The sequence below is a fragment of the Rousettus aegyptiacus genome, unplaced genomic scaffold (genome assembly GCF_014176215.1).
Source record: "Rousettus aegyptiacus isolate mRouAeg1 unplaced genomic scaffold, mRouAeg1.p scaffold_m13_p_7, whole genome shotgun sequence".
NCBI classification, from domain to species: domain Eukaryota; kingdom Metazoa; phylum Chordata; class Mammalia; order Chiroptera; family Pteropodidae; genus Rousettus; species Rousettus aegyptiacus.
The window spans coordinates 85,460,452-85,478,290 of record NW_023416310.1 but is presented as its reverse complement, the minus strand read 5'-3'; the positions used below and the strand labels follow the sequence as shown (position 1 = coordinate 85,478,290).

Below are 17,839 nucleotides of genomic sequence, written 5' to 3'. Positions count from 1 at the left end.
CTTAGAGAGCAGAAAGGGAAACAAGGCAGCCGGTTTAGACCCATGGAGGCTTCAGACACAAGAATTAGCAGAGAAATGTATAAAATAAATGTTTACTAGGAGTAAAGAGACCAAAGAATGAATTGAAAGAGTAAAAAATAAAAATATATATATAAAAAGAACAGATTAGAAAATGAGCTGAACAGAATTTCTGGAAACAAAAATATCTCAAAAAGTAAAACTCCAAGGGATGTGATGACATAGATAACATGAAAATGTATCTGAAGAACCATCCAGACGGCAGGGAAGCAGAATAATAGGGATGCTAGAGTGAGAATGTCGAATCCAAGTTTCATTCAGAATGAGGAGAAAGAATGAAGCCAAAATGGTTTTTTTCAAAGACATATCAGCTGAGTATTGCTCAGACATGATGAAAGACACAAAACTACAAATTTAGTGTCAAAAAAAAATTTTAAGTAAAGTAAGTGAAATGAAATCCACATCGAGGTATCTCAGAATGACATTGCAAAACATCACAGATAAAAGGCAGGAGAGAATAGAACCAAACAGAAGTTCTAAAATTGAAGTTAGACTGACGGCTGACTTCGTAACCACAACAGTGAGAACCAGAATGCAGAGAAAGATGTTCGATTCCTGAGAGACAGTAACTATATCAGCAAGGTTGTGCATCCAGCCCAAATCCTGCACACGAGGGCGAATTAAAGACATTTCAGAAAAACAAAACTGAGGATTTCCCCTGCAACCCTCACTAAAAGAAAATATCAAGGATTTTCTTGATGTTAAAAAAAAGAGGAGGGAAACTTAAAATGACAGAGGAATAAGTGAAGTGAAAAATACATGGATATGTAAATTAGCATTAATTACGAAAACAGTAATGTTGCTGGATTAAAGAACACAAACCAAAATATATAACAATAGCATATAAATCAGGAATAGTGGATTTGGACGGTTACATTTTTTAAAAAAAAAAATTCCATTAAAGACTCAATATTGTTAACTCTTCCCAAAATTGATCTATATGTTCAACTCAATCTCCATCAAAATCCCACAGGCTTTTAAATAGATATGGGAGAGGAAAGAATTTAGAATAAATGCAATGTTTTCTTTCTGCAAAAGTTGAAAGATAGGAGATCTATATATGGATGTGAGCCCATCTATCTACCTGACTACCTGTCTGTCTAAAAATGAATTTTACCCAGAAGATATAGCAAATCAATAACAGAAACACAATCAAACTGCAAAAATATTGGGTATAAGATTTAAACATCTCTCCCAAAAGAATATCTTTAAATACCCAGATGAAAATTTGCTCAGTAGCATTAGTCATCAGGGAATGGAAAACCATAATAAAGTACCACTTTTTAGCCACTAGAATAGCTTTAATTACACCAGTATTGGTGGTAGGGCTGTAACATTGTGGAACTATCTTAGAAGACAGTTTGGCAGTTTCTTACTGTATTAATCTGCAGCTATATCACATATTACCCTTAAAATTTAGCAGCTTAAAACAACAGTTACTATCTCACTATTTCTGTAGGTCAGAAGTCTGGGTGCAGCTTAGTGATGCCTCTGACCCAAGATCAGTTATAAGGTTGCAGTTAAGCTGTTGGCCAGGGCTGTGATCTCTTCAAATGCTTGATTTGGGGAGGACCCGTCTCTAAATGCACAAATCTTATTGACAAAATTCTCAGTTCCCTGTAGACTATTAGATTGAGGATCATAGTTCCTCATGGGCTAATGGGCTCCCTCGGTTTTCAGATATCGGCATAGGGCAGCTCTTAACATGGCAGCTGGCTCCCCTCAGAGTAAGGCAATGAGAACACAAACCCAAGATGGAAGCCATTGTCTTTCTATAACCTAATCTCCTAAGTAGCATCCCATCATGATTCTTACCATCTTCTACTCGTATAGAGAAGTAAGTCACTGCATCCACCCACATGGAGGAGAGGGAATCACATAAAGGCATGAATTCCAGGAGGCAAGGATCATCGGGGACCATCTTAAATGCTCCAGTACTACGCTTTTTAAAAACACACTTATTCTATAACAGTAATTTTCTTCATGGCTACTTTTTAAAGAGAAATTTAAAAGTTTTTTGTCAAAAAGACTTCTATAAGAATGTTCATAGTACTTTGTACAAAATGGCCCCAAACTGAAAACAACCAAATATCTAACGGGAAACTAGATAAAGGGTATAAGTTTCATTTATAAAATAAATGAGTCCTGGAGATCTAATGTACAGCATGGTGACTATAGTTAATCATGATGTATTATATACTTGAAATTTGCTAAGAGAGTAGATCTTAAGTGCTTACTGCGGAAGGGGAGGGAGTGGTAAATAGCTTAATTGGGGGAGTTATTTCACAATGTATACATATATCAAAACATCACGTCATACGCCTTAATATATAAAATGTATATTTCTCAGTAAAATACAAATATCTGCATTTCACTGTATGTAAAGTTTGCCTCAATAAAAAGTCATCTGAAAAAAAAATAATCCAGTTACATGAGATGAACACCTAAAACATAACCATAAAGAACAGTTGATATTTAAAAGTATGGGAAAATGTCTCCAGAGAAAATACTGACAGAAACAGAGAACTAAGGAGCAAAATGGATTTTAAGGCAAAAAAAAAAAAAAAAATCATAAGAAATAAAGACCACTATACCTAGATAAGGAAGATAGAATAACTCTAAGGTGGTATTCATTTAAAACACAACGCTAATAACATATATCTTTTAGTAACAGATCAAATATGTGTCTGTGTTTGGACAGAAAAATTAAATATCTTGCATTAATAGGCACATATGAAACATAGTACCAACTGGAGAACACACATTCTTTTCAAATGAGCATATTTATAAAAATTGACACATACTAGGCCAAAAAGCTAGTCTTGATTTTTAAAGAATTGATTTTACGTAGAAAACATTATCCTATAAGATTATCAGTTCAAAATCGATGTTCAAAAATTTAAAACCAATAAAGGAAATATGTCCTAGAAAATCTTACATATTTAGAAATTAAGGGAAACCATTCTATAAAATTCATAGAGCACAGGAGAACTCAAGCTAAAATTATAAAGTATTTACATCTCTATTATAAATACACTTTGGGAGTCTGCCAAAGAAAAATGCATAACTTTAAATGTGTATGTTAAAAATTAAGAAAGACAAAAATTAAGGTGGCAACACATTGTAGAACTTCAAACAACTGTAGAATTTTTCTAATTTATATAAAACAAAATGACAAGGAAAAATTGAAAAACTAGAAATATACATAAAACAGATAAGACTGACAAAACCAAAAGTTAGCTCTTTGAAAAGACTAATAATTCGTAGTAGTGCTCCTGAGGAAAAAAAGAAATAAAAATATTTGGAATGTAAAAAAAAAAAGACATAACCACAAATGCAGGCAACATTTAAACATGAAGATATTAAGAAGAGTTTCCCCACAAATTTAAACAAACCTTTATATGAAATGGAAAGATACCAAGAGAAAATATAACCAAAACAAACCTAAGAAGCACAAAACCTATACAATACTAAAATTGTTTTTAAAAATGGAAATAAGATTTTTTTCCATGAACAGATTTATCAATGAGTTCAAACATACAAAGGACAAATTCTAGAATATAGGAAAGGAATAAAACCTGACAAAGATATTGTTAAGAAAGAAATTATAGGATAAACTCACTTATGAACATAAGTGCAAAATCCTTTAAAAATTAGTTTCAGGTATGTAGAAGAGATTATACACAATGACAATGTTGGGTTAATGCTAAAAAAAAAAAATCACAGGAGTGGCTTGTTATTGGTAAATTAATATAATTCACCACATTAAGGAGAACTATATTATCTCAATGTATGAAGAATAAAATAGCCCTTGATAAAGTTGACAGTCATGATAGAATCTCTTAGCAAAATAATAATAGAAGATAATTTCCCAATTTAAATAAAAAATTATTTGAAAGAATCTGTAACAAAAAAATCACACTTAATGGTAAATTGTTGAACGTTTTCCCTGTAAAGTCAGGAACCAGTGAGATTGCCATTTCCTTGCTTCTAGTCCACATGGCATTGGACAGTCTTAGGCAATATAGTATAGAAAGAAAAATTAATAAAAATCATGAGAAGTAAAAGAATAAACTATCATAAATTAAAATAATTAGTGACTACAAAGAAAACCTAAAACAACCTGTGCACAAATTATAAAAAATAAGATAATTCATCATGGTGTCAAATAAAAGGTCATCATACAAAAAAAAAAAAAAGAAGATCAATACTATAGGCAGAAATACGAGTAAGAGAAATGCTTTTAATAAAAATACCATTTTCAATAACCACAAAAGATATGCTGAACGCAGAAAAAATTGTTAAACTTTACTGAAATGCATCAAAGAAAACCTAACTAGAGACAGATTCAGTGTTCATGGAATGGAAATAAATCCAATCAAAATTCCAAAAGGGCTTCCTTGTAAAACTTAAGTTCATTATGAAAAGTATGTGGAAGACCAATAACTAGGACATTCTTGAAGAACAAAGTAGGAGGACTTGCCTTATGAAACACAAAGAATTTAAGCTAAAATAATTATTGTCACAGGGATATATGACTAGAATGATGAAACAGACATAGAATACCCTAAAAGAGACTCATGGGTGTATGACATCATCACTTGTCATAGAGCTAAATATGGGCTTTTCAATACATGATGCCAAGCCTGTTGGTCTGCACCTGTTCTTACCCCCACTTCAGACCATACACAGAAATTATCTGGTGAATTAGAGACTTAATGAAAAAGCAAAACATAAAATATTGAAAATGTAGATGAGCTATATGACCTCAGTGTGAGGAAGGGTTACTCAGATGTCACACAGAAAACACAAACCCTAGAGGAAAAGATCATAAATTTGTGGCTATTAAAATGTAGAACTTTGTTCATGCAAAGATGCTAGGCGAAGAGTGAAAGAACAGACTCAAAAAAAAACTGTCAGTCTAGAGAACTGCTAAATATTTTTCAGAATATGTAAAGTACTACTATAATTCACACACAAAATAACAAAATTAAAATAGACAAAAGATATTTCACTGAAGGAGAGTCTCAAATGGCTTACAAACAAAGCAAAAGATGCTTAGCTCCATTACTAATCTGAGAAATGTAAATTTAAAAGACAATAGCATCCCATTTCATACGAAACAATATGAAATACCAGCAAGAAACTAGAATAACCAGAACTCTATACACTACTAGTGGGAAAGTATCTAAGAAATCTGTAGATATGCATATATTAGAAGCTAGCAATTCCACTCCTCACATGTGTGTCCTAAAGAGAATTTACAAATGTGCACCAGAATCCACATACAAGAATGTGTGCAGATGCACTGTTTGTGGAAACAAAAACACGGAACCAACTCAAATGTCCAACAGAAAGATGGACAAATAAGTCATGATGTAAGATAACACCATGGAAATTCAGTACATGGATGCATCTCCGGTACATAATGTTGAGGGGGAAAAAAAAAAGTCACTAAATAGTAAGTGGAATCATCCTGTGCGTAAAGTTCAAAAACGCAATAGTAAACAATATATTGTTTAAGGAAGCAAATGTAGTAATATTATAAAGAAAAGCAAGAAAACAGCAAATATAAAACTCATAATAGTAGTTATCCTTGAGAGAAGGAAATGGATGGAGTTAGGAAGAGGAACTCAGGGCATTACAAAGGCATGAAAAATTTTTTAAAAGAATGATGAGTATACGAGGTCTATTGCATAGTCATTCTTTATACCATATTTATATTCTTAGAAATCTTGTGCATCAATTATAAAAATGTAATGATTCAGAATAAAATTATTTTTAATTAGAAAAAAAAAAATCAGAAGCCCTGGCAGAAATCAGCCAGATTAGAATAGCAGCTGCCCCCAGAGAGAGCATCTTCATCATTTGTCACGTCCCGTGCAGAGGCTGTTGTTTTCCTTACAGCTGTCTTAGGGGTAATTCATTTACATCACCTGTCTGGGCTTGGTGTATACCTGAGATTATGACCTTTGCTTTAGAGCAGTGGTTCTCAAGCTGTGGTCCCCACACCAGCAGCTTCAGCATCACCAGTAACACGTGACAAGTGCAGGTGTTTGGGCGCCACCGTAGACCTGCTCTATGCATCAAACACTGGGTCTGGAGCCCAACAGTCCGTTTCAACAAGCTCTCCAGGGGACTCTGATGCATTTGAGAACCACTGTTCTCGAGGACATGGCACAGCCTCTGGACCTCCCTTCCTCACCACTCTTTCGTTCTGAGGCGCTTCCCCCTCCCACAAAAGGGCTGCACTTCTTCCTCATGGAAGCCCGTTCATTTCCAAGAGCCAGCAAGACCCTCACTGCCCGCCGTCTGGAGGACGCCTCCAGCCAGTTTCCCTTGCTCGGTGCCATCTAAGCCACTGCGTTGTGACTGGGAGTCTGTGGTCAGAAACTGTCCACATCTCTTCAGCGTGCCTCGTCTGCTCTCTGCAGCCCCACGGGGCTCCTCCACGAGCTTTTTCCACAATGGAAAGATGAGCATATGAACAAACTTAAAAACTCCTAACAGCCAGAAGCACTAAGATGGGCTCTGAAACAGAAAGCCAGTCACCTTTTTGTCTCTGCTTCCAGGAAACTGTCATTCCTGCCTTTCACAAAGGAGACAGTTTCCAAGTAGCTGCCTTGCTCGGCACCCTGGCGCTTCCAAGGCTGACAGCAGGGAGAAAAGGCAGCACTCGTTTCAGGATCCACTCTGGCCGTGGAGCCTCTCACTGGTCTCAGAGCCCACAGGTGAGCGAGAGGAAAGAGAATTCTGATGCCTGTCAGCAGGGCAAATACTCCATCTGATAAAGTTCTCCAAGCTCCACACATTTTTCTCTACGTCAAGCTCTTTCTTGACGTAGAAAAGAAAGAATTTCTATATGAGCCATTTGCTTTGAATGCTACGTACCAAATATGAACACATCCACTGTCTCCTGAGTTTGATATGTCAGCTGTTTAAGTAAATTATGAGAACTGTTGTATACTGGGATGCGTGTATCACTGAGCCATTTGTAGTTATATCACCTTCTCCTCAGACTGGTTCTGGAAAAGCAAGGGCTAACTCCATGAAGAGAGAGGTGGCATTTAATTACAAAGAATGGCATGAAGATACGACGGACAGGAAAGCAGCCCAGTTCTTCTGGAAGTAATATGCCAATGGCTTTGATGTCCACTAAACCAGAATTTGAATCTGGACTCTGCCCTTTGACTAGATGTACAATCCTGAGCAAGTCACTTACATTTCTTTGTTTCTACAATTAGGACCAAGGGAATGGCAAATTCACGGGGATTTTGTGAGGATTAAAAGAGACAGCACTTTGCACAGGGTCCATCACCTACTCAGTGCTCAATAAAACATAGCCAATGTTGTGGCAAGAAATAAGACTAACAAAATAGGACGTAGCAACTTCTAAATGGTTGAATAAGCTCAAGGGTCTAGATCTTTTCTAAGGAACTTATGATGGTTTTCGATAAGTGACATATTCAAAACTTAATTTAGGAAGACATATTTGCGTGTGAAGTGCACTGGAGAAAAGGGGAAATCAAAAACAAAACTTGTGAAGCAATTAAAACAGTCCAGATTAGAGATGAATTAGTATGCTGAGTGTTGAGAAGCCGTGGGCTAAGAGTGAGTCCACAGATCACGTGAGGGAGGGAGGAAAGAGGGGCGGAGAGAAGCTGGCATGAGCACGCTCGCCGGGGGCTGGGGGATGGGGGCAGTGCCCCTGAGAAGTGAGAGCTGAGCGGGTAGTATTGTCAGGAAGGAAACTGGTGCCATAGGGGAAAGGCATCAATGTCAGTGGAAGCAGAAGACATTCGAGAAAAGTAGGATAAACTGTAAGTCAGCCAGACCTTACACGGGAGACAAACGAAGAAAACGGCACAAACCCTCTTCGTATTTCAAAAGTGAGAGGAGGTCAAGAGCCCAGGAGGAGCTCAGCTGAGTTGGGTTTGAGTCCCAGGCAAGGCTGCCCTGCCCAGATGTCACTCCCTGTTGCTCTGGTGACAAGAGCCCTCCTCATCCTGACATGGTAGTGAGAAAAAGCACATGCAAATGAAGTAAAGCATAATTCGAGCCAGAACCACACCTGGATCAACACCAGCTTGGTGAAGGTCTTGTGAGGAGGAAAAGGTAGGAGTAGGGGGACTTTTGCTAAACACACAGGAAGGAGGTCAGAAAGGAAAGAATGAGTTAAACGGACGCTCAGGCCAGTCCTCTCTTGAGTACCACGGACCTGTGGTTTCTCTGTTACTAGGGCTGAGTCACTGGAGGGGAAATGCAAAAATCAGTGGAGCTGGCTGCTGCCTGGAAGCAAACCTCAGGAACCCAGACCTGGGAAGTGTGAGAGAGCCCTCTCTTGGCACCTGTGGGATATGGCTGGGGACCTCAGTGGTGGCGTGCCTCTGGTCAGCTAGCTCTTCCTGCCACTTCCTGAAGCCCAGGAGGGTTTGCCTGACCCTTAGGGGGTGGTAGAAGCAGAACAGGGAGCCGGCAGTTGACAGGGTGATGTTCCATGTTAACGTGTTCACAGTGTCCAAAAGTTAGAAACCAGAAATAAAACAGGAAATTGGTCTGGAATCAGAGCAGTTTGAGAGCCATGCTGAGGTCCTTGCTTCCTAGTTGGGGCATTTTCTCTGTAACGGAGAGTTAGATCTTCACTCATTTCTGTTTGGTAATAATGATAAAATCTGGTCTATTCAGGGGATGGGTAATATTTTTCACATGAAATGAATTAGGCAAAAATCTTTCTAAGGAGTGTTAGCCTCTGTTTAACCACAATAATTAACATGGAGTGTGGCCAATTCTATTTTTTAACTTACAAGCACATGTACCCTTTTGGGGGAATAATTATGTGTTCACAAACAGAGAGACATGTAACCCACTGCCATCAAGAAACAACAGTTCTACCACCGAAAAACATTTTCTGTGCTGTTCCTTTGCAGTCAAATCATTTCCCTTCTCTAACCCCCAGCAACCACTGATCTGTTCAAAATCTTTTGAAATCTGCCTGTTTGAATAAGGCCCGAGATTTTGCCATGGTTTGCTGGTACGATAACGATAGTAACAGCCAGCACTGATTGTAATGCTTAGTACATATTATGCACTTACAATGTGCCAGGCACCATTTGAAGCACTTTATAGATGAGGAAATGGAGGCTTTGAAAAATTTGGAAAAAGGGGTGGGAAGAAAGACTTGCCCAAGGTCATATAATGGCAGCCCCGTGACCTGAGTCCAAGCACGTCTAACTCTGCCTCTGTGGAAGACACAGAAAGTAGGACAAAGTGGAAGGAAGACCTACCAGTCTCAAGAAGCTCAATTTAGACCTAGGATTGTCTTACTCTAAAATGGAACAAAACCTTTTTAAGAATTTGGTTAATTGTACCAAGAAAGCAATAATTGACTGGGAATAAGGTAAAATGAAGTCAGGATGCTCAGACTCCTTCCTTACAACCTGTGTGATATGCAATCAAGACAAAGCCCAGATGTGTTCTCCCTCATCAACTTGACCAGGTTTGTAAGGCAAAGCTAGAAAAATTCCCTGATCGAATACTGAAACGTCTTGTACATATTTCAGGTTGGAGTCCCCAACCCGGTCTCTGGTGATGGAGGCCCCGAAAGGAGTAGAAATAAACGCAGAAGCCGGCAACATGGAAGCCACCTGCAGAACAGAGCTGAGACTGGAGTCCAAAGACGGAGAGGTATGGGCTGAGATGGACAGAAGTCCAGAAAGATGCAGTTCCAACAAGCCAACCTTTCCCAAAATGGTTTGTTGCTCCCTTTGCCACTGAGGTTGATCCTACACTGGGACAGCAAAAGCTGCCAGTCGGAAGGTTTCAGTTTTATTTCTGGAACAAATATGTTGAATAAGATAAACCAAACCCACAACACATAAAAATTAGGACTCATTATTTGTAAGATGCTGAGATAACAGCATGTATTCCCAGTACAGAATTATCCATATGGTTATGAAAAGGAATGCTATTTCCAAATTCTGTCTCTTGTCACCTTAAGATACGATTTAGTTAGCCAGCTTAATTAAGCTGTATCTCGCACACATCTGGCTAAAGATGAACTTAATTTAGTCGTCATTTTTCGAGTGTATGTTGTGTGTTTCTACTTTCATTGAGAACAAAGTCTGATTCAACAGCTATCGCAAGTTAGAACAAGCCAAAACCTCAACAGGGAAAGACTAGGCAATAAGAGGATGCAAATATTCTTGCTCTTACCCCAGCACAACCCCACTTAGATGAACAGAATAGCTGCTTGTGTTTTTTGCAAACAACGTAAGCCAGACCCCCAAAGAAAATATGATTCAACTGCAAACTTTTAAAAATGCCTTCATTGTGTTCATAAGCAAAATTTTCTCTTTACAAGTCTTGAAAAGAGGGGGAAAAAAATGTGTTTTTTATTTTTAACGTTAAACTGTATTTCACCTTTTGTATCAACTTAGAGGCAATCAGTCTCCAGCTGCCTCTGTACACCAAGACTGGCTTTTGATTGGTTTGTCATTTGCTGTATTTGTTTTAAAAGAGCTAGTCAGATAGAACCATCATTCAGTTATCAAAACTGTCCTATCAAAACTCCAAACCACACACATTTAGAAACAGTGACTACATCATGTACGCAGTTGAAAGCTCTCAGAATCCAGACGCCGGAGCCATCGGTCATAGCATATCAGTCACTTAAATCCAGAAAGGGCTGCAGATTCTTAAAGACTTACCACACAAACAGGCGTATTGAGGGTCCAAGAAGTCCACAGTAAAGAAAATTGGTAAGCTAGCATTTCCAAATTTATTTTACTCTAGGACTCTAGTCACATTCTGCATAATAAAGTTCTGCAAAATGCTAATATATGTATAGCATTGCCAGTGCAACATCATCTTGCTATAATATAAGCTTCTGGAAGGGTGGAGACTTTGTTTTATTCATCTCTGAATTCCCAATGCCTACAATACTCAACACATAATAGGTGCTCACTCGATTTAAGTTGAACATTCACCTGCTGCTTCTGAATGTCAGGGGAATAAATGACAGGCTCTAACGCTTTCCTTCCTATTTACCCTTCAGATTAAGTTAGATGCTGCGAAAATCAAACTACCTAGACTGCCTCACGGATCCTACACGCCCACCGGAACGAGGCAGAAGGTCTTCGAGATCTGCGTCTGCGCCAACGGGAGGCTATTTCTGTCCCAGGCAGGAACCGGTTCCACTTGTCAGATAAACACGAGTGTCTGCCTTTGAGAGACTATCCGCGGTGGACACCGTTGGCAGCGGAAGGCCTTTTTTTGGCTTTAGACACTGGCTGCCAACTATTTTTACTAGAACACAGAAAGCCTATCAAAGACCTTTTGTGTGTGCGTGCGTGTGCGCGCTCGTGTGTGTGTGTGTGTGTATGCGTGTGTTTGCGTGTATGGGTGGATATAAATATATATATAAATATATATATATAAATAAATATATATATCCTCTGTATAAAATGAGGTTTCAGTACAAAAGGAACCATGGGTGACCCTGTGATATCCACTGTCATTTCCATCCCAACCCCACCAACTACCGAATAAAGTCAAAACGTTAATTGGGGCCCAGTATTCCCCAGACCCTTCAGCATCACACAGTGTGTTGGACACTTACCAAATATTCACCTACACGTCTGAGTAACAGCGCATCTTCTCCCGTAGTGTCATTACAAGGCAGTGATGGCGGGAATCTCCAAGTCACGATCGAGCGCTGAGACCCTTGAATTAAAAATAGACATTTGGTTTCCTTTTGTGGCTTTCCGAAGGCTGGCCAGCTTCGCCCTCTGCAAGCGAGGGATGGGGCGATGCCACAGACATCAGCCATAGAAACTCCAAAGTGGCTGTTCTACCTTTGCAGTCAAATGTTATGGGGGTTTTGTAGTCGGACAGATGCAAAGGATGAATTTTAGCAAAGTTTGAACAGCTCACCCAACTCCTACTATCTTAATTTTTTTTTTTTTTTTTTTGCAATTCACATATTTCCCCCCAGTCAAAATAGGCGTTAGAAATGAGCACAAAATAGGATGACAGCTGCTCCTCAGTCACTTGGAAGCTACTCGGTGGCCTTACAGGCAAAAAATAAATGGACAGCGTGTCTCTGTTTAATGGAGGGAAAAAAATGGCTCAAAATATGTTATATCCTCACTTTTGACTTATTCAACAGAGTCCAACCCAAAACGATCGGATCAATCAAAATTTGCAAGAGCAGAACCCCTGCCCTAAGAGGAGCCATTTGGAGATGGAAGTCTAATTAGCATCAGGAACCTAATTATTTTTATATATTTCTTGGGGTTAGTAGGTAATTTAGAGATGACATGCCTTTTATTTTTAAAGGCATGTGCACACTCACTGGCTTCGATCTCCTGATATAATTTTTTTGGTGTTGGAATATTCATATTCCTATATCCATCACTATGTTTTCCCCAAGAATAACAGGTCTAAAGTACTACATGCCCCCCAGAAATGCTCACTGGCATGTAGTGTAAACTGTCAAGAGTCTTTATCAGAACCACTGTGTCCCCTGGGGCCCAGCAGCACCCAGTCCCCCACATGGGAAAGCGGCCTCTGATTCCCGCCATCAGCTACCTCTCATCACTCACGTCCACCATCATGCTCCAGGGTCACCATGGCCAGCTCTTGTGCTGGGACAGGGGATTACACCATCTCTGTTCAAAGAGGGGGAAATGTGCCTATGCCTTAAGTCAATGCACTCAGCAAGGAGAAGCACATCCTATTTATCTTATTACCTGTAGTTTATTTTGGGTGATTGGAGGGGAATGGTTTAGCAATGACTGGGCATCTTAAAAGAAGGTGTCAGACAAGCCAAGTGGCTGACAGATGTGGGCTGTAAGGAGACCAGATGTAGACAACTGGCTTAGACAGTCCTAGCTGCTGCTTGGCAAGGAGGGGCCCCACATCATGAATGAATTAGTATTTGTAAGCCTGAGTGGTATTTTTTTTCCCTCAACAAGGTTCTTATTTTTCCTTACGTCACAAGCAAGGGAAGATTTGTTATAGGAGATAAGAGGTCTGGTATCTTCGAGTAGACACTCAAGCATCAGACTGAGGTTTGCACACATGGGATGTAAAAGCAAGCTGTGTGTTGCTTATTCACCTAGGAGGAGGAGGAGGAGGTGTGGTTCTAGCCTAGCCATGGCTCTGCTGGCTCCCAGACCCCAGGCGCCCCCTAGTCATTCGTACTCAATATCCCATGTAGAAGAAGAATTGGGTTGTTCGGGAGTGAGAGCATAAGATTGCTTCGTTTACAGCACTGAAATCTAAACAAGAAAACTACAAAAAGATATCAGGTTGCTCTGATCAGTATTATTTACATCCTGTAGGATCATGCTACCAGAATCCGCATGTACCACACACAGGGTTTTGCCCAGCCAGGAAAGGCCTTCCTTGGCTACTGGGAGCATCTGCCCCATATCATTCAGATAAACAGTAGTAGCTATTTAGTTGTGGCTAAATACCTTAAGACAAAAGTTTTTTTTAAGCAGACAGATCATCTTTGCATTTTGCCTTCTTAAGTACACAACCTATGGATGACAAGTAAATGAAAGTTTCCCTGAACCTCTTTCCTCTGATTTTGTTTAATTATTAAAGTCTGAGATCAGCACCTTGAGAATTTTACACCAATAAAAAGACTGGTGTAATCCCACTTGCAAAATTTTATCCTAAAGGTAATCAGATCAGAAATAAAATAAAAGTAGTAATGGCAGCAAAGAATAGAAATCAAGCAACTATGGGGGACAGAAATGATATAAAATCCTGATTTTCATTTGTGCTAAGTGACCACAATATACCAGGTAACGAGCAGGAAATTTGGCATGGATTAAATTACGTAGTTCACCTCAGACTTTACAATTTGGTAAAATGCATTCTAAGCTCTTCAAGGTACCTTTTTTTCCTCAACGTCCTCCAACCAGAATCTTTGTCCATAGTCACGTGAGAAAGTTTTACCTGAATTCTGGGGGGTAGTGGGGGGATCTTTTACATTAAAATCAACCTTTAATTTTAAAAAATGAGATTCCTTCCAATCTTTATATGTAATATCTTCTAGACAATCACGCCTTTCGGAGCAGTAGTGGCATAAACAAGCAGAGAGCAAATAAATCTTTAACATTCTAGAAGTTCCAGTATATTAATAGTCTTCAAAAGTCTTATAAATTAAAAATCGACTCCAAGTAGGTTTAGCACTTAGTTCTGTTTGATATCTGTTCAATAAGTCATAAAAGTTCAATCTTGGAAAACTACTAGAGAATGATGGAGATTTTCAAAAGCCCTCATGATGGCAGCTATCTAGATGGAAACTTGATTTGAGGCTTTTTAACTGTTATGTTACCCAAAGAATAGACCTTATAAACTTGAATTGGTTTTAACTTCCTTTATATCAGTTGTCCTTTGGATAAGTTTCATCGTCTATCCAGCAACCACAGACCAAAGATTGCTCGAGGCTTGATTTTAGAGCAGGCGTCAGCAAGTTGTGGTCCCTACGCCAAACCTGGCTCATCACCTGTTTTTGTAAACAGAGTTTTATTGTAACACAGCCACATGCTGCCATGTACATGTTGTCTATGGCTGATTTCCTACTCTAACAGCAGGGTTGAGTAGCTGTCCTCAGTAGATGTCGGGGCCCACGAAGCATAAAATACCAATTGGCCATTATGGAAAAAGTTTGCTGATGCCTGATGTAGTGATCGTTTATGGTACGTGTTGGACACGGCAGTGAAGAAAGCAGACTTCATGATAGCGTGGAGTAAGCCTACACTGCCACGTGTGCTAGAAATACAAATAACTTAGCTGTAGAGAAAAAGGTCGGCCGTATGCTGCGTGAAAATGCGTGATGCACCTGGCCACGAATGCAGGCTCACAGGCCCCTGGGGACAGGGAAGCTGGAATGAGGGGAGGGCTTAATGGAATGGAAAGGTCTGATCCTCCAGCAGTTTTTCTTTATGATCACTAATGGATAGGTGGCTCCTCCAGTCGGCATTTGATGTGACAAGAAGTGAGGCAGGGGTCCTATGATTTAAATTCAGAATCTCTTCTCTGAAGAGACCACTTCTGCAGTCTCCACCTCCCCTGCCATTATTCCAAAAAGACACCCATTCCATGGCCCTCCAGAAAATATTTTTTGACTTAATGTGTTTTTTTGGCATTTTTCATCTCAGCTATTCACACCTCCAGTGTACTTACTCTCCTATGACCACATCAGGCCTGAAGGGTCAATAGACTCAATAAATAATTAGAAATATTGGAAGAAGCATCTTAAAATATGTAGGAGGAAAAGATAAAGTAAAACTCTTTCATGAAGCTGTTGCTGCAAGGAATCAGATTGACTTGTTCGATTTGGCTCCCGAGGCCCTGGGTCTTTGTTTTTTGGTATAGCCAGAGTGTGAAAAAGACTGATTTTGAATTCCGTGTCTGACTCTGTATGGTAAAGCAGATTCCCGCCAGACATTTGTCCCCTCAGTCATCATCTTTGCTAATCCAGGGCTTTATTCTCATATTCAATATTGTTAAAACAGCATCAGTGTGAATGGTTCTTTGTAGGTATGAGTATTCATGTCAGAGAGGAAACATGGGGTGTTGTTTTGATTTTTTTTTTTTTTAATGAAAGCAACCACCATTTATCAGACCCTAATCAACGTCACTCAAGGAGCCCTTGGGCATTTTACCTAGATTCAAACAAAAGACAACACTGCCCTTCACAGGAGCAATTACATGAGAATATCTTGCTTCTGTTTATTTTAGGAAAAAAGGTAGCATGATGCTTGGACGGAAGAGAGAAACAGATTCACGTAAGCACCTGATCCTTACTCTAAGGCTCTATGAAAGGTGAAGCTCTCATTTAAGTGAGTTGTAAACAAGATTCATTTTCTAGCTTTCCCTGCACCAGGAAATCTTAGGCACGACGAGGATAACAGAGCAGTTCCTGGGATGATACATTTGCATGGTGCCCCGGTAGCAGGTAGGGGAAGAAGTTATAATAAAAGGAACAACCTTAGAAAACAGGCCTTTTATCTCAAAGATAAAATGTCTCTCTTTTGGTCTTTCATCACTTTCCCCTTGGTGGAAAGTTCACCCATTTCCGACATATTTCCATTAAAATAGTGGAAGCCACTGCATTGGGATGTCAGATGCATTTCTTTCTTTGTGGTAATCGGAATTTAAAATTATACAGTTGCCTCTGAATTTCTCATTCGCAAGGCTAAACCACTTGATAAGAGATAAAGCAGTCTGAAGCCTGCTGCTTCCCCAGCACAGCGCACCACCCGCATTAGCTTTATCAAAAGCCGTGTGATTTCTGTGGTTCTTATACGCTTTCTTCAATAATGGAGTCCTTGAAATTTCTCAAGGCAGATCTGAATGGCGAAGTTAAAATAATCACTTGCGGGAGGTCCTCGTTTTGCATGTTGTTAGAGCAGAAGCGTGAAAGAAATGAGCCCGTTTCGGGTGACCCATGCTCGCACATGCTGTTTTGTTTTACCCCCTTTCCTTTCGTAGATGCTGACAGAGTAGGAAATTAGCATCTTCCTTTGAGAAAGGACAGCAGTTCGCAAATACTCGAGCCTTTGATGCCATAGGAAGTATGATGATGTCCTAACAGTATCAATGACGTTATCGAATCCATCAAAACACAGTCTCACACATTCCAACAGCAACACTAACTCCTCAACTCCAGCCCAGGAAGTGGTGACCTCAGCCCTACTTCTGTGAGGTTTGCAGTTGGAATCAAACAAAGGCAAGAAGTATGTTCAGAGTCCCGTTCACCTGTTAATAACAGGAAGCCAGAACAGTGTTCCAAAATGCCCCCTTCGTCACATAGGCAGACACCCGTGCAAGCGAGTGTGGAATTTTGCATCATTACTGAACATCAGCTAAAGTCGGATAAATAAGACAAATGGGAGGCTGCCCACTTTGGGAGAAGAGAGAAGGAAACATCTGTCTTCCTGAAAATCAGTTCTGCACCCCTAGACTTGCCTAGGAGGCCCTCCTCTTCCAATGTCTTCACAGCCCACTTCTACACTGAGGTTATTTTGGTGACATCAGAGAAAGCTCAGATTTCATAAAGGGAGAAATTCCAAGCTAATGATTTCGGTTACATAGGAGCAGTATAGAAAAGGACTGTCTGAGGGCAGGAAAATGGCTTTTGTTGATTGATTTAAAAAAAAAAAGAAGAAGATGGTGTTTCTTTAGCCCTCATATTCATCTAATTCATGGGGTTCTAATGTTTTGAGGGTCACAGATTCTTTTGAAAATCTGAACAAAGTTCTGAAACTTCTCCCCAAAAAGAATCACGCCCAAGAAATTTTACATAAAAGTCTTCTTGTACCCAAAGTCTACCCTAAGATATGACAAGGGTTGGATTCTCTTCTCCAATTATAATAATTTTTTTATTAACTAATATTCACTGAGCACTTACTATGTTCAGCACTATGCTGTTTACATGCATTTACTATTTTATCCTCAAAATAATCTTTGAGTTAAGTTCTATTATGTTCCAATTAACAGATGTGGAAATCAAGGCTTGGAGAGGTTAAGGAACTTCCTCAAAACCACCAACTAGAAAATGGGAGAGCTACAATGTGAATCTAACTCCAGACCACTATGCTGTAAAGTCACCAACACGTCAAACTATTTTTAAGACTGTTAAGAAGTGTCTCCTACCAGTTTTTAGGTGATCATTTTGGGACAATAAATCTATAGAACCTCACTCTCCCTTCTTGCCGTAATCGCTCATCTCCCTTCCTGT

At 39.4% G+C, this 17,839-nt stretch overlaps 1 protein-coding gene across 4 annotated transcripts in view; it reads left to right on the top strand.

Moving 5' to 3' along the window:
* Window positions 1–17,245, top strand: part of SGCD (sarcoglycan delta) — an 811,202-nt gene extending 793,957 nt beyond the window's left edge. For all 4 annotated transcript variants that reach the window (XM_016167092.2, XM_016167093.2, XM_016167095.2 and 1 more), the window contains 2 exons: window positions 9,639–9,762; window positions 11,132–17,245. In XM_016167092.2, coding sequence (XP_016022578.1) covers window positions 9,639–9,762; window positions 11,132–11,305 — 298 coding nt within the window. In that variant the 3' untranslated portion in view covers window positions 11,306–17,245. The remainder of the gene's footprint in view (window positions 1–9,638; window positions 9,763–11,131) is intronic.
* Window positions 17,246–17,839: the final 594 nt, after the last annotated feature.